Source organism: Theobroma cacao, chromosome 2 (assembly GCF_000208745.1).
Source record: "Theobroma cacao cultivar B97-61/B2 chromosome 2, Criollo_cocoa_genome_V2, whole genome shotgun sequence".
NCBI classification, from domain to species: Eukaryota; Viridiplantae; Streptophyta; class Magnoliopsida; order Malvales; family Malvaceae; genus Theobroma; species Theobroma cacao.
This window is the reverse complement of record NC_030851.1, coordinates 34422182-34437383: the sequence shown is the minus strand read 5'-3', so window position 1 is coordinate 34437383 and position 15202 is coordinate 34422182. Positions and strand designations below refer to the sequence as shown.

The window sequence follows — 15202 nt, the reverse complement described above, 5'->3', positions numbered from 1 at the left end:
CGGCGAGGGGGGTTCTGGCACCCCTGGAGTTGGTGGCCAGAACCCCCATCCCGCGTAGTGGGTGGGGGATGGTACGCCCAGCCATCCCGATTTTTTTTATTATTATTATTTTATTTATTTACTTTATTTAATTTAATTTATATTATTTTTTTAATTTATGTGTCTACATATAGTGGTTGGTATGAGTCTTCAATTTCATACCTTTTGTATTTGTGTGGTTGTTTATGTATTATGATTTCATTAAAGGGAATGGTCTTTCCAATGTAATCACATTTGATAAGGGAGTTGAACCAAATATGATTACATTGGAAAGACCATTCCCTTCAATGCAATCATAATAGATAAACTATATACAAGTATTATGAGAACAAAGGGTAATGAAGTTGAAGACTTATGCCAATCACTAAGTTAGGCGTCGATCCTTCACAAAATCTCGAGGCGTACGAGGCATAGAAGGAAAATGTGCACTAGATGGAGAATCGTTTAATGAACTTGGAGTTGAGTGTCCAGCAAATCTTCTAATGCGTGATGAGGTTGATTGGCCACGCCGAATCTTCATTAGAGCAGCCAATAGGCTTTTCTAATAACGAGATGCATGACCAAGAGACGATGTTAGTACATAGATTTATATTCTTAAAAAACTTGTATTTTTTTATTTATATTTTATTATTGATTGTAGTATTCTTGTTTTTATTAATTAAAAAAAATATTTTTTACATATTTACAATATTTAAAATTATTCATTATTTGTATTTTTTTAATATTTAAAAATTATCGACTACTTTAGCAATTTATGGACAGAATTTGGGATCACATTATCAGTGGAAATAAGGACATCACCGATGAAAGTTCCATCGATAATTCTAACGAAAACCATTTAATATTGACCATTCATGCTACCGTTTGATTAGATGCTTTGCTCACCAAACTTTCAACAGAATATTCCGTCAGAAGTTTACCAATGAAAAATTGAGGTATCGACAAAAAATTGAAACACCAACGAAATGAGCTTTAATTACCGATCACAGTATTTCTAACTAATCATGGCCAATTCTTTAATCTGAGATATATTATGACATAACAAATATCAGAAAATAAACAAAACACAAAGATCAACCTATTCAGGAAGTCTATTAATTTATTCAAAAAGAAATGGAGAGCAAACTTTCATCATGCTAATTTATCCCTGCATCCTTGCCAGAAAGTTAAGTTTATTGTAATCTAAGCAAAGGGTGATTTGATTACAAATTCAATTATATGAATTTGTCCCTTTCACAGCCGATGGAGGAAGGTGCTCGGTCGTCGGGCATGTGCAGAAGTGATCAATGCACTTGCAGGCTGGGCATTTGGAACACACACTACCACAATCTGAAGTTTTGTTGCATTTAAATGAAATAATAGGACCCCTTGCCTCGGCTCCCATCTCCCAATCTGCAACCAATTATTTTTGTTTACTATCTTAATTTCGCAAGAAAAAATAACATTTGTGCTGTATGAGAATATTTCTTCAAATAAAACTGAACAGATTTAGAAGATAACAACAACAATAATAATAATAATAATAATAAGAGATCGAAAATAAAGAAAAACTAACGGGATGCAAAGATTAGAACAGCCAGAAGAACCAAACTAAGATAAGACTTGTCCATATGTATCTTATAAATTGTAGCCTTTGCTTCTGTATTATTTATGTACTTGGAGTAGTTATCTAAGGTATATATAATTCTTTGAGCGGAATAAAAAGGAAAGAAAATCAGGTCAGCAAGAAGCAGATTCTATGTGGATTTGCTTTTAATTAACTTAATCTACTTCTGATTGTTAAACTATGTGCGCCAGCAGTTATTCTAAGGGCCTATGCTCTGGAAGATATGAAAAGGGTAGCCTTAATTAATTAAGTGAAATTTTATTATTTTATATCTAATCTCACAATTTTTTAGTGTTAGGAAATAATAATGCCTCTGTTGTTAGTGTCTGTTACAATTTGCCTGGTTTAAATAATGAGATAAAAGAACAAGAAATTAACAAAAATTGAGTTAAGCGTACAAAAAAAAAATTCTATTATTAAACATGTAAAAAAATTACGCTACTAGCGTAAATATCTTATTTGTCCGAAATTGTTTAATGTGAGTTTCAAAAATAATTTAAGTTAAATCATTTTTACAGTTAATTCGATTTCCATTATTTAACTTTTGGAGTTTGGTCATATTTGAAATCATTTTTAATTATAGTTTATATTACAAATCTCATATAAGTAAAAGATGATATAAGTTTTGAGTATATAAATATATATATTTTTCCTAATTTATCAAGCATGTTTTTAGATTGGAAACGTGAGTTTATAACGAGTGGTATTAGAGTAAACATAATCTTTATTGACGTAGGATTAAATACAAGGGTCGAGATAGATTCAAAGTAGACCCGAACTAGTGTAAGGTTACGAATTCGGATTAGATACACTGGTTTGAGGTAGAACTGAACTAATGTAAAGTCAGGAATCTCATATTAATAAAAAATAAGGTGTATACAAACATAGGCGTATCTTCACCTATTATACATGTATTTTAAGGTTAATTTATTGAGTTGGAAGTCCACTTTAGTAATTGTCAGAGGCCTAGTTTTTTAATTAAGATGGTCAGTTAAATTACTAACTGGATTTATTTTACAAAGATCTATTGGGCTCAAGTCAGTTGAAATTTTAAGCCACTTAGATTTTTGGACCATTTGAACTTTGGAGTCGTGTGGACTTTAAAGCCCAAACAATAATGAAAACCAAAACCGAAAAAAGAAAAAACCACAAAAACAACAACCAAAGAAAAAAACAGGCAAAGGATTAGGGTTTTGGTTTGGGATTCTTGTGAGGCTTTTCTTAAAGAAACTAAACCGATCAAGAGGAAGGGGAGGATGAGCAGAAGTGAAAAGGGGGGTTTCTAGAGGTGGTTGACACCGGGGAATTGGGCCGTGTGGAGAAAGCTTCGAATTTTTTATTTTATTTTCTTAAAAAGATCTCAAGTGAGAATTTTCTCAAAAAATATAAAATATTAAGACAAGGGCTATTTTTTAAAATAAGTTTAAGATAATACATGATTAATTAATATTTTTTTTAAAACCAATGGTGAGGGTCCCGTACGTAACCATACTCTTGAATTTAAATTTGTCTCATAAATTGAAATTTATCAATTTATAATGGATATAAATAAAATTAAAAATTTTATTAAAAATAAGAATTTAATAAAGTGGTTAATTACATTTAAATAAAAATGGGTGGCGATCGAATTCTTGGAATAAGTATATAAAAAGAATAATAACTTTGGTCTCTTTGAAATGTTGGCTTAAAAGATAGAGAAAGAAATTAACGAGAGCCAAACAAATTATGCTACGTCGCCGTACCATTCGTGTCTTAAAAATAAAAGCACCAAAAAAGAAGAAAAAGCGGACCGACTTTCTTACCGTTAAAGGCGCAATTTGAAAAGTTACCGTTGGCTCCAGGAAACTAGCCGTTACTCTGCTTTTTTGGCCCTTTCATGCATTTTTTTTTCTCAAACCCGCATTTCTTGAAAAGTCACCACCGATAATCCCCATCCTCTAATTCAAGCCTAATTTTCTACTTCCTGAATCTCTGATTCCGGTTGCCCTTTCTACTGATTTTAGCAATAACAACATAGAATTTTTTTGAGTAGGCTTCGCTTCAAATCCGAAAGAAGCTGTGATCGTAGAAAGAAGTCCAATGGCGTCAAGAACAGCTGCCAAAGATATAATCACTCTTCGAGGCTCAGCGGCAATTGTAAGCGAGTTCTTTGGTATGTGATTTCTCAAACGTAAATTTCTTTTCTACCCTTTTTGGGTTTTTTGGGAAATTTTGGCTGATTTCTCTCTTCTTTTTTTTTTTCCAGGATATGCAGCGAATAGGTAAAAATGAGTGGATGTTTATTTCTGGGTTTCTTGTCCTTGTTTTCTTATTTATTTTCTGAAGCTAGTGTTTGTTTTCTTTTAAATTTTTAAGCGAAGAGAGTGATAATGTTGGTTTCATAATTGTTTAGCATTCTGTACAATCGAGGGGTTTATCCAGAAGAAAGTTTTGTGAAAGTGAAGAAATATGGGCTTCCAATGTTGCTTACTGAAGATGAAGGTGTTAAATCCTTCATTACTAACCTAACAGCTCAGCTTTCTGGTAAATCAATGTTTTGGTATATTCTTAGTTGCTTATAAAAGATGTTGGAAAATGTGATAAACTTAAATCTATATTAATCATTTCCCAACATTCTGCAAATGAAATTGCTGATGTCTTAATTCGATGTTGAAATTGTTGGAAAAGAATGGCTGGAAGCTGGGAAGCTACAGAGGGTTGTGTTGGTTATAATGAGCAAGGCAACCAATGAGGTCTTGGAGAGGTGGAATTTTAGCATTGAGACTGATAGTGAGGTTGTTGAGAAAGGGTAATATTTGATGATGATCTTTTTACTTCACAGATGTAATTACTCCTGATTTTTGTGTTAGATGTGAGATGGATTTCATTGATGCCTTGTTTGTCTTTGATTGCAGTGTGTCAAGGGAAAAGAGTGACAAGGAAATTATGCGAGAAATACAGGCAATCATGAGACAGATTGCCTCGAGCATCACTTACTTGCCATGCCTTGATGAACCGTGTAAGAGAGATATTTGATTAAAAAGCCGTATTATTTTCTTCCTCATCAGATGTCTCACTTTGTATTGCTTATTCTTCCAGGTGTATTTGATGTATTAGCATACACCGATAAAGATGTTGCAGTACCATTCACTTGGATTGAGAGTGACCCCAAGTTGATTGCAAATCCCCAAATGGTGAAGTTGCATTCCTTTGATACCAAGGTAATGTTTAGTCACAGTAATGGAAATTGACCACAAACTTTTATTTTGCTTCTAAGTACTTTTATGTTGGGTTATGCAGATACACAAGGTTGACACTCTTGTGTCATACAAGAATGATGACTGGGACGAACAGTAGGAGTGCTTGAACCTTCTTGACCGTTGGGTTTATTATAATCTGTGAATCATCTATTCACATAGTTCCAAGATTGCTATGAAAGAAGATAAAGAATGATGTACTGGGTCTGATCTTGTATGGTTGTGAACTGTTGGAATGAAAGTAACATAATCTTTCAAACGTATTGACCTAGTGCCCAAGAATTTCAAGTGTATCTCTGCTATTATACTTCTATAATCAATCAACAAGTCAACAGCAGATAATCAATTCGTACAAGTTGAATCACAATTTATTTGGTTGTCCAAGTTAACCATGCATTGTTACCATGAAAAGCTCTAGCAGGGAATTTTTATATTCCAGGTTTCAAATGCAAAACCCCGTGAAAATAATGCGTGACTGAAATGTGCTTTCGGCTCTTTTTGCCATTGCCACAGCCTGCTTCAAAGCCAGATCGTCCTTTTAGTGTCACTTCTAAGGGCTTTAGACAAAGTTTCGAGTTTGAACGTTAAGATGAATCAAGTGAAATTTATCAGAAAAAAAAATATTACTTCTTTTTCTATAATCTAATATCACATGTACCACAGGCAAAATGGAGCTGTAGTTTGTACCATGCACTTGAAAACTAAGGTTTCATTATGCAGTCTTATTAAAGAGAACCAAAAGCAATATAAATTCTCAAAACTGGAGTTCAAGTTAAGTTGCTGACTGCAATCAAATGCTGTAAAATTGACAACATTGAAAATTTAGAAATACATTGTTTTCATCTGAAGTGCGTATTTACAAGCGGGGGCGTCATGGCAACATTAAAAGAAACTGTACTGACATCCGTGGCCTAAGAAGAAACATTATACAACATGCTATAAACAGCTCAGTTATAGGGTTCAGGATTAGTATGTGCTAACTCGAACATAATCACAATCTTCATAAAGCACCAGAAGCAAATATCAGAATCTCACGTGCACACTTATGTCAAGACAAGGCATCTTTATTATAGCCTCTCGAGAGCACTGCATTTTTGCAAGCAAGATGTGCCAGCTTTCAGCTCACACCTCTATATATAACATTAGTTCGAAGGTCATCCATATTATCAACATTTCTGTACCCATCAATATCCCTGAGACCTGTGTAGCCCCGACGGGCCAGATATTCACGGTAATCATCTTCTGTGTAAAAAATCTTCTCCTCTGTGTGGACTGGTATATGATCTGACTCATCGTAGAGGCACACCTTTATGGCCAAACCTGAATGCAGGAGTTTGAACATAAACAGAGAAAAATAAGTACCTTTCTTATTATTCGCTTCTTCCAGTGACAAAAAATATGTTGTCTGTTTCAATAAGCCCAAGGCACATTTGATAGCAAAATGAAGGCCTTGGCTTAAGGTTGTTGGAGTTTTCGCTATGTAATATTTCATGTGAAAACAACTCTGCACTATCAAGTACAGGCTATATCTCTTTCAGATTAATAGACAACAGATCACAATGTTAAAGAGTGGCCCAATGAACAAGGCTCTCGCATTGTGGGATCTTGGGAGGGTTAAACTCCATAGCCTTAACCTTGCCCATACTTTGTGGATGATAGAAGATTATTACATCATTCAGAGCTGTATCTTTCATCCATTATATTTTTATGAAATCAGTACTTAAGAAATTTTTGTAAGAATGGTTGTAGAAAGTAGAAACTGCATGCAAGTCAATGTTACCTTCATCAACGTGGAGAGTATAAATCCCTAGAGGCATTTCCCTGTCAAGACTACGAACTATATGGTCTTCATCCTCCAACCAAAATGCACGCTTAGTTCTCAATCTAAAAGCAGATTTAATTGCCTCTCTGATGGCATCTGCAGTACCATCTATACCGATCCTTCTGGTGTAGTCCCCAAACTTGACAGTTATAACCCTTCCTCCGTATGATTGACAGTCCCCACCTACCAAAAAGGGTGTGAAAGAGAATGAGAAGTCAATATACAGATTTCCATGAGAATTAAAATTTTCATCTCAGACAAGATTCGGAAGCCAATATGATTGACAGTCCCCACCTACCAAAAAGGGTGTGAAAGAGAATGAAAAGTCAGTATACAGATTTCCATGAGAATTAAAATTTCATCTCAGACAAGATTCAGAAGCCAAAGGCTCATAATCAAGAGAGTTTGCCATGATGACATTCATTTAAGCAAGAAGGAAAATGTGCCCATGATGCACCACCAAAACACCTGAACATTGTGATGCTACATGCAAAACCATCATACTTTTGGTAAAATTGATTCGGAAAATATCTAATTCACAGAACTTACCATTTCCAGGGGTCTCTCTCCAATTCCAAGGAGGAACTCCACTGGCTGCAACTGCATCAGTTGCAGTGATAGCAAGCGGATGCCCATCATGATCTAAACGTCTTTCAAGATTAAGTGTTGGCCTGCCACTTGCTGCACACAAGAAAGTATAAACACAAGGAGATGCATAACTTTTTAAGAAAATTAAAGAAAAAAAGCAACATGGAAAACAAAGCAAGTATGCTATATCAATAGATGAAAGACACTTTAATGTTCAGTAAAGATTAGGCAGCAATTCTGTAGAATACATAATTTTTCATTTTGACTTCAATGTTGATTCAGCATGGAAGACCATGAACATGCACAATTGATGTGCTTTTCTTGTTTAACTATCCATTCTAAATATTCCCAGTTAAATAAAAATTCCATTGAGATTGAAATTTAATTGAAGGCATAAGATTGTATAACCATATCCACCCCATCATAGATGCAGATGACGTTCACTAAATTAAATTATATCCACATAAGTTAACATTCAACAAACCACATTTCACATTGTGTATGCCCCTAATAAAAGCATGTACATTGGATACAGCTAAAGATTGCCAAACCCATAAGCTTTTGGGGCACAAAAAACCCTTATAGCCACTTGCAGACATACAATATCTTTAATATGGAAACATAAGGGCAGATATGATCAAAAAACTTTAGACTGTCTGGAGATGTTAATGGCGCTCTAGGCAAAGACACTTTTAGGAAGAAAGTTGCCATCAGATACTATTTGCGCAGTCCATGAAATAAGCATAGTATTAGAGTAAGACAGTATGGATAACCAACATGGGTTTCTATCATCGCAGGACTAATTCACTCTCAGGAGAACTTATCCTGGATGGGAGAAGGCTAAGGTCAGGATTCACAGCAAGAGATTGAGAATGAAGGGATATAAACAAGCAAGGCTGTCCACTGAGGTGTCTTGGCTTCATGAAATATTTTTTCAATGCTGAAAAGAGAGGTTACTGAGAAAAAAACAATTGGCTGTTCAGTTAAAGTTCAAAATAATATATCCAGTTTAACTAATGAAATAAATAGAGGGTGACAGTTCCTAAAGATTGCCTGATTACTGATTAATATGACAGGTAACAGTGCTGGTCTTACAAAATATATGCACATAACTTGGTGCTCTGCAAGTAGGAGTTCTTTTCAAGATAGTTATGCTCTTCTCAGATTATGCCTCATAAAGCTCCTAAATCCAGGTAAGAAGTTGATGAGGTATATAAGGTTGATAAGATTAATGCCATTGCATTCAATATATTCAGTGATTTACCCAAATTAACTCAAGAAAATATATTACTACAAGCTTATAAATGAGTGAAACAAAAAAATAAAGAAAAACCAGAACACAGCAAACTCAAATTACAACAACATACCTTCAACAGGACCAAATGATATGCCAGTATCCTCAAAACCTGCAAGAGTCAAACCATATTGGTGACGATTATTAATGTCATGATAATTGAAAGAAAGACTTAATATGTGTTGCAAGTTGAATATAGAAACAATACAGCTATCAATCAGGTAGCATACATGAAAAACGCCTTCACCACCCCCACCCCCCCCTTTCTACCCAAAGATAGAGTGATATAGACATTGAAATCTTCATAATTGGGAGGCTAAAACTGATGTACTGCTTTCATGAAGTGACATGTAACAGGGAGGTATTATGTCTGCATAAGACAAAACCAGGGGAAAACTATGTATCATGTGGAATAAAGCTATTGGAAAATGGATGCAACCGCATAAGATAATGGAGAGGAAATCAATAGACTGTACATAGATATCTCTTCCAAAATAAGATTTGAATTCTTAATATATCAACATCCTACCCCCTGCTCTTATTAACAGGTGGTATTCTAAATTTTAAGGAAACAAGATAAGCCTACTGACTTTATGCCATATCATAAAGTTTGCTTTGCAGAAAACTCATTCATGTTCTGCTTAGCATAATTCATGCTTCAAGTACCATGAACTACCTATCATATTTTGAATCACTCATTTGCTCTTTAGACATGACACTTCGCTTCACAAGTAGACATAATACATGTTAAGTATTTACCCACCCAAACTCTGCAATAAGGATATCATTTAAAAGCAGCAATTTTGCAAGTACCAAATTTCATAAGGATACAAGAATGCGACAAACCTGCTACTAAAGCACTCACTACAACCATTGACAAAAACAAAAGCGTACTCGGTCAAAGTCATTTTCAATCAAAGAAACTCCTAAAGGTAAAGAACCAAAAATAATTTCTTCTCCTTTTTCCTTTTTCAACTACAATTCATAAAACCATATTCAGTCACTTTAGGAAGTAATTTTACAACAAATTCAACTTCAAAAATTATAGCAGTCTATGTATAAAGCTACGGCATCGGTGTTTGCATTGAAAATCCGTCAAATTCATATTAACCAAAAGCGTACTTTTAAATCCAAATAAAGCCTTCAACAAAAGAAAACCCATCATCATCCATTTACAACCCAACAACGGTTAGATAAAATTCCATCTTTTAAATGCAAAAAAAAAAAAAAAAACCTCAAACAAATAGCACGTACCCTTATCGGCGAAATGCATAAAGGAATCCACCTTAGGAGGAGGAGTTGGGCTCTTATACGCATTCTTTGTCCTCTCCCTTAAAATCTCTTCAATTTCTTTATAATAAGACATCTTAGCTGACCCACTCCCCCTATCTTGATGCTTAGCTTTCTTAAACTCCTTCAACAAGTTCCTCCACTTGTCTGTACACATAGTCGGCGATCGATCGAACCCTTTCTCTCTCATCTTAGCCGATATCTGCTCCCACAAGTGCTTGTTCGATTTGGATGTGTTGAAAAGGCCGTCCATTTCCCTTCGGAAGCCGATAAGGCTTCGTGTTTCGTCTTGGACCCAGGTCTCAGCTCGTTTCTTTGGGGCTTTGACTTCTGGGTCTTCGCCGCTGCTGTCACCAAGGATCATTTGCTGTTGCTGTTGTTGGAGAGGAGGAGGGTGGTGATGAGGTGGCAAATCCACGTTGGTGGTGACCTCGATGATCATGTCCCGGGCGGTGGTAGGACCTTCCTCTTTGTATAAGTCTATTGGGCGGGGCTTCTCCGATAGGTACATGGCGGAATTGAATCTGAATGGGAAATGGGTTGTTCTTCTTTGTTTTTGCAGGGTATAAAATTTGGTTGGGCAAAGGGGTTTAGGAGTTGAAAAGAGTGAGGGTCTTGACAAGGAGAAGGAGAAGTGAAATCATGGGGATTTGATTTTATTCGATGGGTGTTTCTTTAAGATTCAGCAGAGGGAGAGAAAGCTAGAAGAAGAGAGCGTCAAGTAAAAGCTTGGGAAGTGATGAGTGTATGATTAGCGGAGAAAGAGGAATGAGCTGAAAGTGGACTCGTCTTTTCTTTCTCTTTGCCTTTGGCCGTTGTTTTCGATTTGCGTTGCGTCGTGGCCTGTCCGTCTCGACTCTATCCAATCCTTCTTTTCCCTTGGGGGAAATGTTGTCGAAGACAAAGTTGCATTTGATAATGAGAATCACATGTTGTTACTTCTAAATTAAAAGTACCCTTTTTAATTGCTTGCTTGATTGATTGAAGCACTCAATTTGATACCTTGATTTAATGTTATTGTTATTATTATTATATTTCTAAGTTTAAGTTTGAGCAACAGACTAATACTGCCACATTACCAAATATAAAAATATTGAATGCTATGCTACCCTACTAGTTTTAACTCAAGTTGGTGATTTTGAGCGTAAAAATAAAAAAAAAAAGGTTTCAACGTTTCTATTACTTTAAACATGAAACGCATAAAAGAGATGAACAATGAGAAAGACAATCAGGGTGGGTTGGGTTTTGTATTTTTAATGATAAACTTTGGGGAAATGAATTTCAACCTTAAATGGAATGGAAGTACATATCTTGACAAAAATTCCTACTACAACTACATGCTTCGGCTTTGGCTTCAAAGGGGTTGAACCATTGGGGTAGAAATGCAAAAACTAGTAAATTCCCATATTGCATCATTAGCCCCGCATTATGGAACGACGCCGTTTCAAAAGAAACGTGATAAAACGGTGCATGCGTGCGTTCCTCAAATACTCGTTTTCTTCCCCTCTTCCATTTTCATCGCTCCAGTCTTTGTTGTTGGAGCCAAACCCTAAAAAAACCAGGAAAGGCCATGGTTGCAACCCAATTATATTGGTCAAGCTGATTGAATTCGATTACTTTAAATTAAGGAAAAGCCCATGTTTTGTTTTTGAAACACCCATAGCCATTCTTTCAGCTCCTATTTCAGTCTTATTTAGCAACTCAAGTTCTCCTTCAGGTATTTGATCAAACACCTCTTGGCCATTTGGTTTCTTTAATGTGGAAATGATGGGTTTACTGGGTTCTATGTGAGTTTTGTGGTAGAGGTGGAGTTACGTTTTCTATTTGCTTAATGCCCATTTTGATTGTCTGATGGAAGAAGAAGAAGGAGAAGAATGCTGCTTGCCTCTTCTGCTTCACGGGTTTCTTTTACCTGTCCGTGAATTTAGCTTGGAGTGGGAAATTGGTGACTTTGCTCCCTAATGTTATTTTATATTTTTAATCGAGTCATATGATTTTGTATGAAAAATTCACCTTTGTTTTCTTCTGGGTCAGAAAAGCTTACAATTTGCATGTATAACCTGACTAGTTACTTACTGGATGCGATTGCCTGGAGGGAATTGGTTGCATTGTTGGAAAAAGAAATTATCAGTTGGTTCTACAAGCCACTCTTTTGCAAGTAGTTTTAAGAGGCTTCCTGTTTGATGTCTTTGGTTTTTGAAAGTTCTGTTGTTTCCGTTGTGTAAACATAAATGTAAAGAATAGCCAAATTCAGATTAACTCAGTATTAAAAAATATTTTTTGGTTTTCTTTTTCCCCACCAAGATGAGATATTGATCACTTCGTTAACAAGAATAGAATATGGTGCTTTTCTTGAAGGATTAGAAAGTGGCTTTGAATCTTTTTGATAAGTATTTACTGTGCTATGGATTTGTAACCAACTTATTGAATACTATTTTAGATTATGTTTTTCTGTTTTTTTTTTTCTTTTTAATGCTTTTCATTTATGTCTACTTTTATGATAAATAGAATTTTATATAGGAAATCTATCTAATTATGTTTCTCTCTTTTGGTCCTGAAACTGGGTACATCTAAAATTTGCATGGCTTTTATTGGATCATGTATCAGAATAAAGCAGCTATCCACAGCCTGGTTCCTTCACAATGAGTAATTGCAACGTGACTAAATTTTGTGCCATTCACCGTAAAGCAGTGGTTCCTTTGTCCATGAGCAGAAGGTGGAGAAATGGATATCCAAGAACCCTTTCCACCGGCATTGTAACACATACCTCTCCAGCCACCCGGCTTATTGTTCGTTCTCCATCATCACTAGTGCTAGCTATCAACCTCACCCCATTTGATGCACCTCAACGCTCAGATGAATGGTTTGCCCTTCGTAAGAACAAGTTGACCACAAGCACCTTCAGTACTGCTTTGGGTTTTTGGAAAGGAAAGCGCCGCTCTGAGCTCTGGCATGAAAAAGTATTTGCATCAGAAACGCAGGTTATAGAATCTTCTAAGAAGTGTGCTATGGAGTGGGGTGTGCTCAATGAAGCAGCAGCTATTGAGCGGTACAGAAGTATTACGGGTCGTGAGGTTAGCTCATTAGGTTTTGCTATCCATTCGAAGGAGCAGTTTGATTGGCTCGGTGCATCCCCAGATGGTCTTCTTGGTTGCTTTCCAGGAGGTGGCATCCTGGAAGTGAAGTGTCCATACAACAAAGGCAAACCTGAGACTGCTCTGCCATGGTCAACTATGCCATTCTATTACATGCCTCAGGTTCAGGGTCAAATGGAGATAATGGACAGGGAATGGGTTGATTTGTATTGCTGGACCCCAAATGGAAGTACAATATTCCGTGTGCATAGAGAACGCAGTTATTGGGATCTTATACATGGCATTTTACGAGAATTTTGGTGGGGAAATGTATTACCTGCTAGGGAGGCCCTTTTGTTGGGTAAGGAAGAGGAGGCTAAGGCGTATGAGCCTGCATCTACTCACAAGCAGACAGGTCTTGCAATTTCTAAGAGCATAAAGTTAGCTAGTGAAGCAAAGATGTTATGTAGGGAGATTGCAGGTCATATTGAATTTTATAGATGATGGTCCTAAATTGTTATTAATTTTACCCCGTGTATTTGGGGATCGGCATTCCTGTGGCAACTGTATACTTATAATTCCATTGAGCCATGATTCCTCATAGATTGTAAATGGTTTAGTTCTGATCTACATGTAGTCCATAAAGTTTTCGCAATTTGGTTCCGGGTAACACATTCAGGAGTAAAAATAGACCAGTGTTATTGTTTCATATCGTTTGCCTTGCAAAAGAGGGGCTATATGATTTGTATTATAACTAAAACATGTTAAAATGAGTCCTCTGCCAAACGTTTTCCCTTCTGTTTTCTATATATGGATCATGGTTGAACCTGTCATTACTTGCTGTAGAGATTCAGTCAAAATAGATTCGTGAAGGACGACATTGTTCCCCAAAATAACTGGTGTAGGAGTTAACCCCGGAAGACTGATTTCTATACCCAGAATGAAAGCAATGTGAGCCTCCAGTCAAATGAAAGAGAAACAAGAGCATCAAACTTCTGGCTAAAATAAGCAAAATGGCCGTTAAAAGAGAAATTTCTAATGCTGCACACCGAAAAATAACTAACTTTGGCCAAACTTGCCTATGCTTCCTGTCTCCTCCAGTCAAACAAAAGGGTAAATTATCAACATTGCTGATCTAAAAGCATTTAAGCAATTAATACGGAAGAGGTAAGAGAAAGAAAGGAGAAATGGATTCTGGGTTATCCTGGGCTGATCAATGGGACTACAACAATCCTGACCCTTCACCACGAGCATCCGACAAGAAGAAGAAGAATGAAGGTTCCAGCAAGAGCAAGTTTAGCAAGTCAATATTAAGTTTCAAATGGATGAAAGAACTACGTAAGAAATCTCAGCAAAAAGATGACGGCAAATAAGAAGCCGATCATCTGCTGTGCTCCTCCATGGATCCTCCAACCTCGACCTCATTCTTATTGTCTTTTTGTTACAGCTCTTACCACCTCCCCTCTTGATTCAATGATGGAATTTATCTAATTTCTACAACCCCAACCCCTCTTGATTCAAAAAGAAAAGAAAAACGATAACATCTTCTTTACTAGTTTCCTTCTTTTCATCTTTCATTTGATTCCATATGTTTCATTACTTTTGTGGAATGTTAAATCAAAAAGGAGATGATGATACTGAGCGCATCTCTCTCTCTCTCTCTCTCTTTTTCAGGTATAAGCATTTATTTGTTGGTTATGTGTGTTATGTTGTATCTGCTCATAATTAAGCTGATGCTCCCAGAGGGACGTGCATCTATGTGTTGATTGACCCTGTCTTGGCTTGCTTTATTTTTACGGGTAAATCTCTGGGTTTTGGACATGTCATCGAGAGAGAATCAATGTACATTAGTAAGGGTTTTGCTGTTACATGCGGACTTGGGAAATAAAGTTGAATTCTTCTAGACTGAAAGGAGATTTATGAAAAGGGAATAGGATTGCGAATAAACCAAAGCCGGCTATAGTATTATGCTGGCCTTTACAATTTGAAAGTTATTCAAAACAAATGGAGTTATGGCATATGTTTGAAGTTGCACAAATTTTATATTGTAGAAAGAAACAAATAAACCACATTTAAATCCCATATCAAATGCAAAACGAGCAAGCCGAAGAGATTAGAATTGTTGATAAGATTTGGGTTATTAGGCTATATGGAGACTAGATAAGAATCACCTTTCCAGGTAGGAGAAGCATCTCCAGAGGAAAGCTGTCTGTCTGCAAATATTGCCTCACAAAACACTGCAACCTATCTACA

The 15202-nt window shown here is 36.1% G+C and overlaps 4 protein-coding genes across 4 annotated transcripts; 3 read left to right on the top strand and 1 right to left on the bottom strand.

Annotated features, from left to right (window-relative positions):
• Positions 3471-5148, top strand: LOC18609687 (mitotic spindle checkpoint protein MAD2). The gene is made up of 7 exons (XM_007044922.2): positions 3471-3797; positions 3891-3906; positions 4038-4168; positions 4313-4433; positions 4540-4643; positions 4724-4845; positions 4925-5148. Exons 1-7 carry the CDS (start codon positions 3725-3727, stop codon positions 4979-4981), a joined length of 624 nt encoding a protein of 207 aa, XP_007044984.1. The 5' UTR covers positions 3471-3724; the 3' UTR covers positions 4982-5148.
• Positions 5648-10793, bottom strand: LOC18609686 (trihelix transcription factor GT-1). The gene is made up of 5 exons (XM_007044921.2): positions 9840-10793; positions 8659-8697; positions 7253-7384; positions 6662-6886; positions 5648-6201 (listed from the first exon to the last, which is right to left on the bottom strand). The coding sequence occupies exons 1-5, from the start codon at positions 10384-10386 to the stop codon at positions 5999-6001; spliced, it is 1146 nt and encodes a 381-aa protein (XP_007044983.1). The 5' UTR covers positions 10387-10793; the 3' UTR covers positions 5648-5998.
• On the top strand, positions 11332-13658 carry LOC18609685. Its single transcript, XM_007044920.2, has 2 exons — positions 11332-11592; positions 12483-13658. Exon 2 carries the CDS (start codon positions 12518-12520, stop codon positions 13451-13453), a length of 936 nt encoding a protein of 311 aa, XP_007044982.2. The 5' UTR covers positions 11332-11592; positions 12483-12517; the 3' UTR covers positions 13454-13658.
• LOC108660754 lies at positions 14042-14719 on the top strand. Its single transcript, XM_018115117.1, has one exon. It carries the CDS (start codon positions 14137-14139, stop codon positions 14320-14322), a length of 186 nt encoding a protein of 61 aa, XP_017970606.1. The 5' UTR covers positions 14042-14136; the 3' UTR covers positions 14323-14719.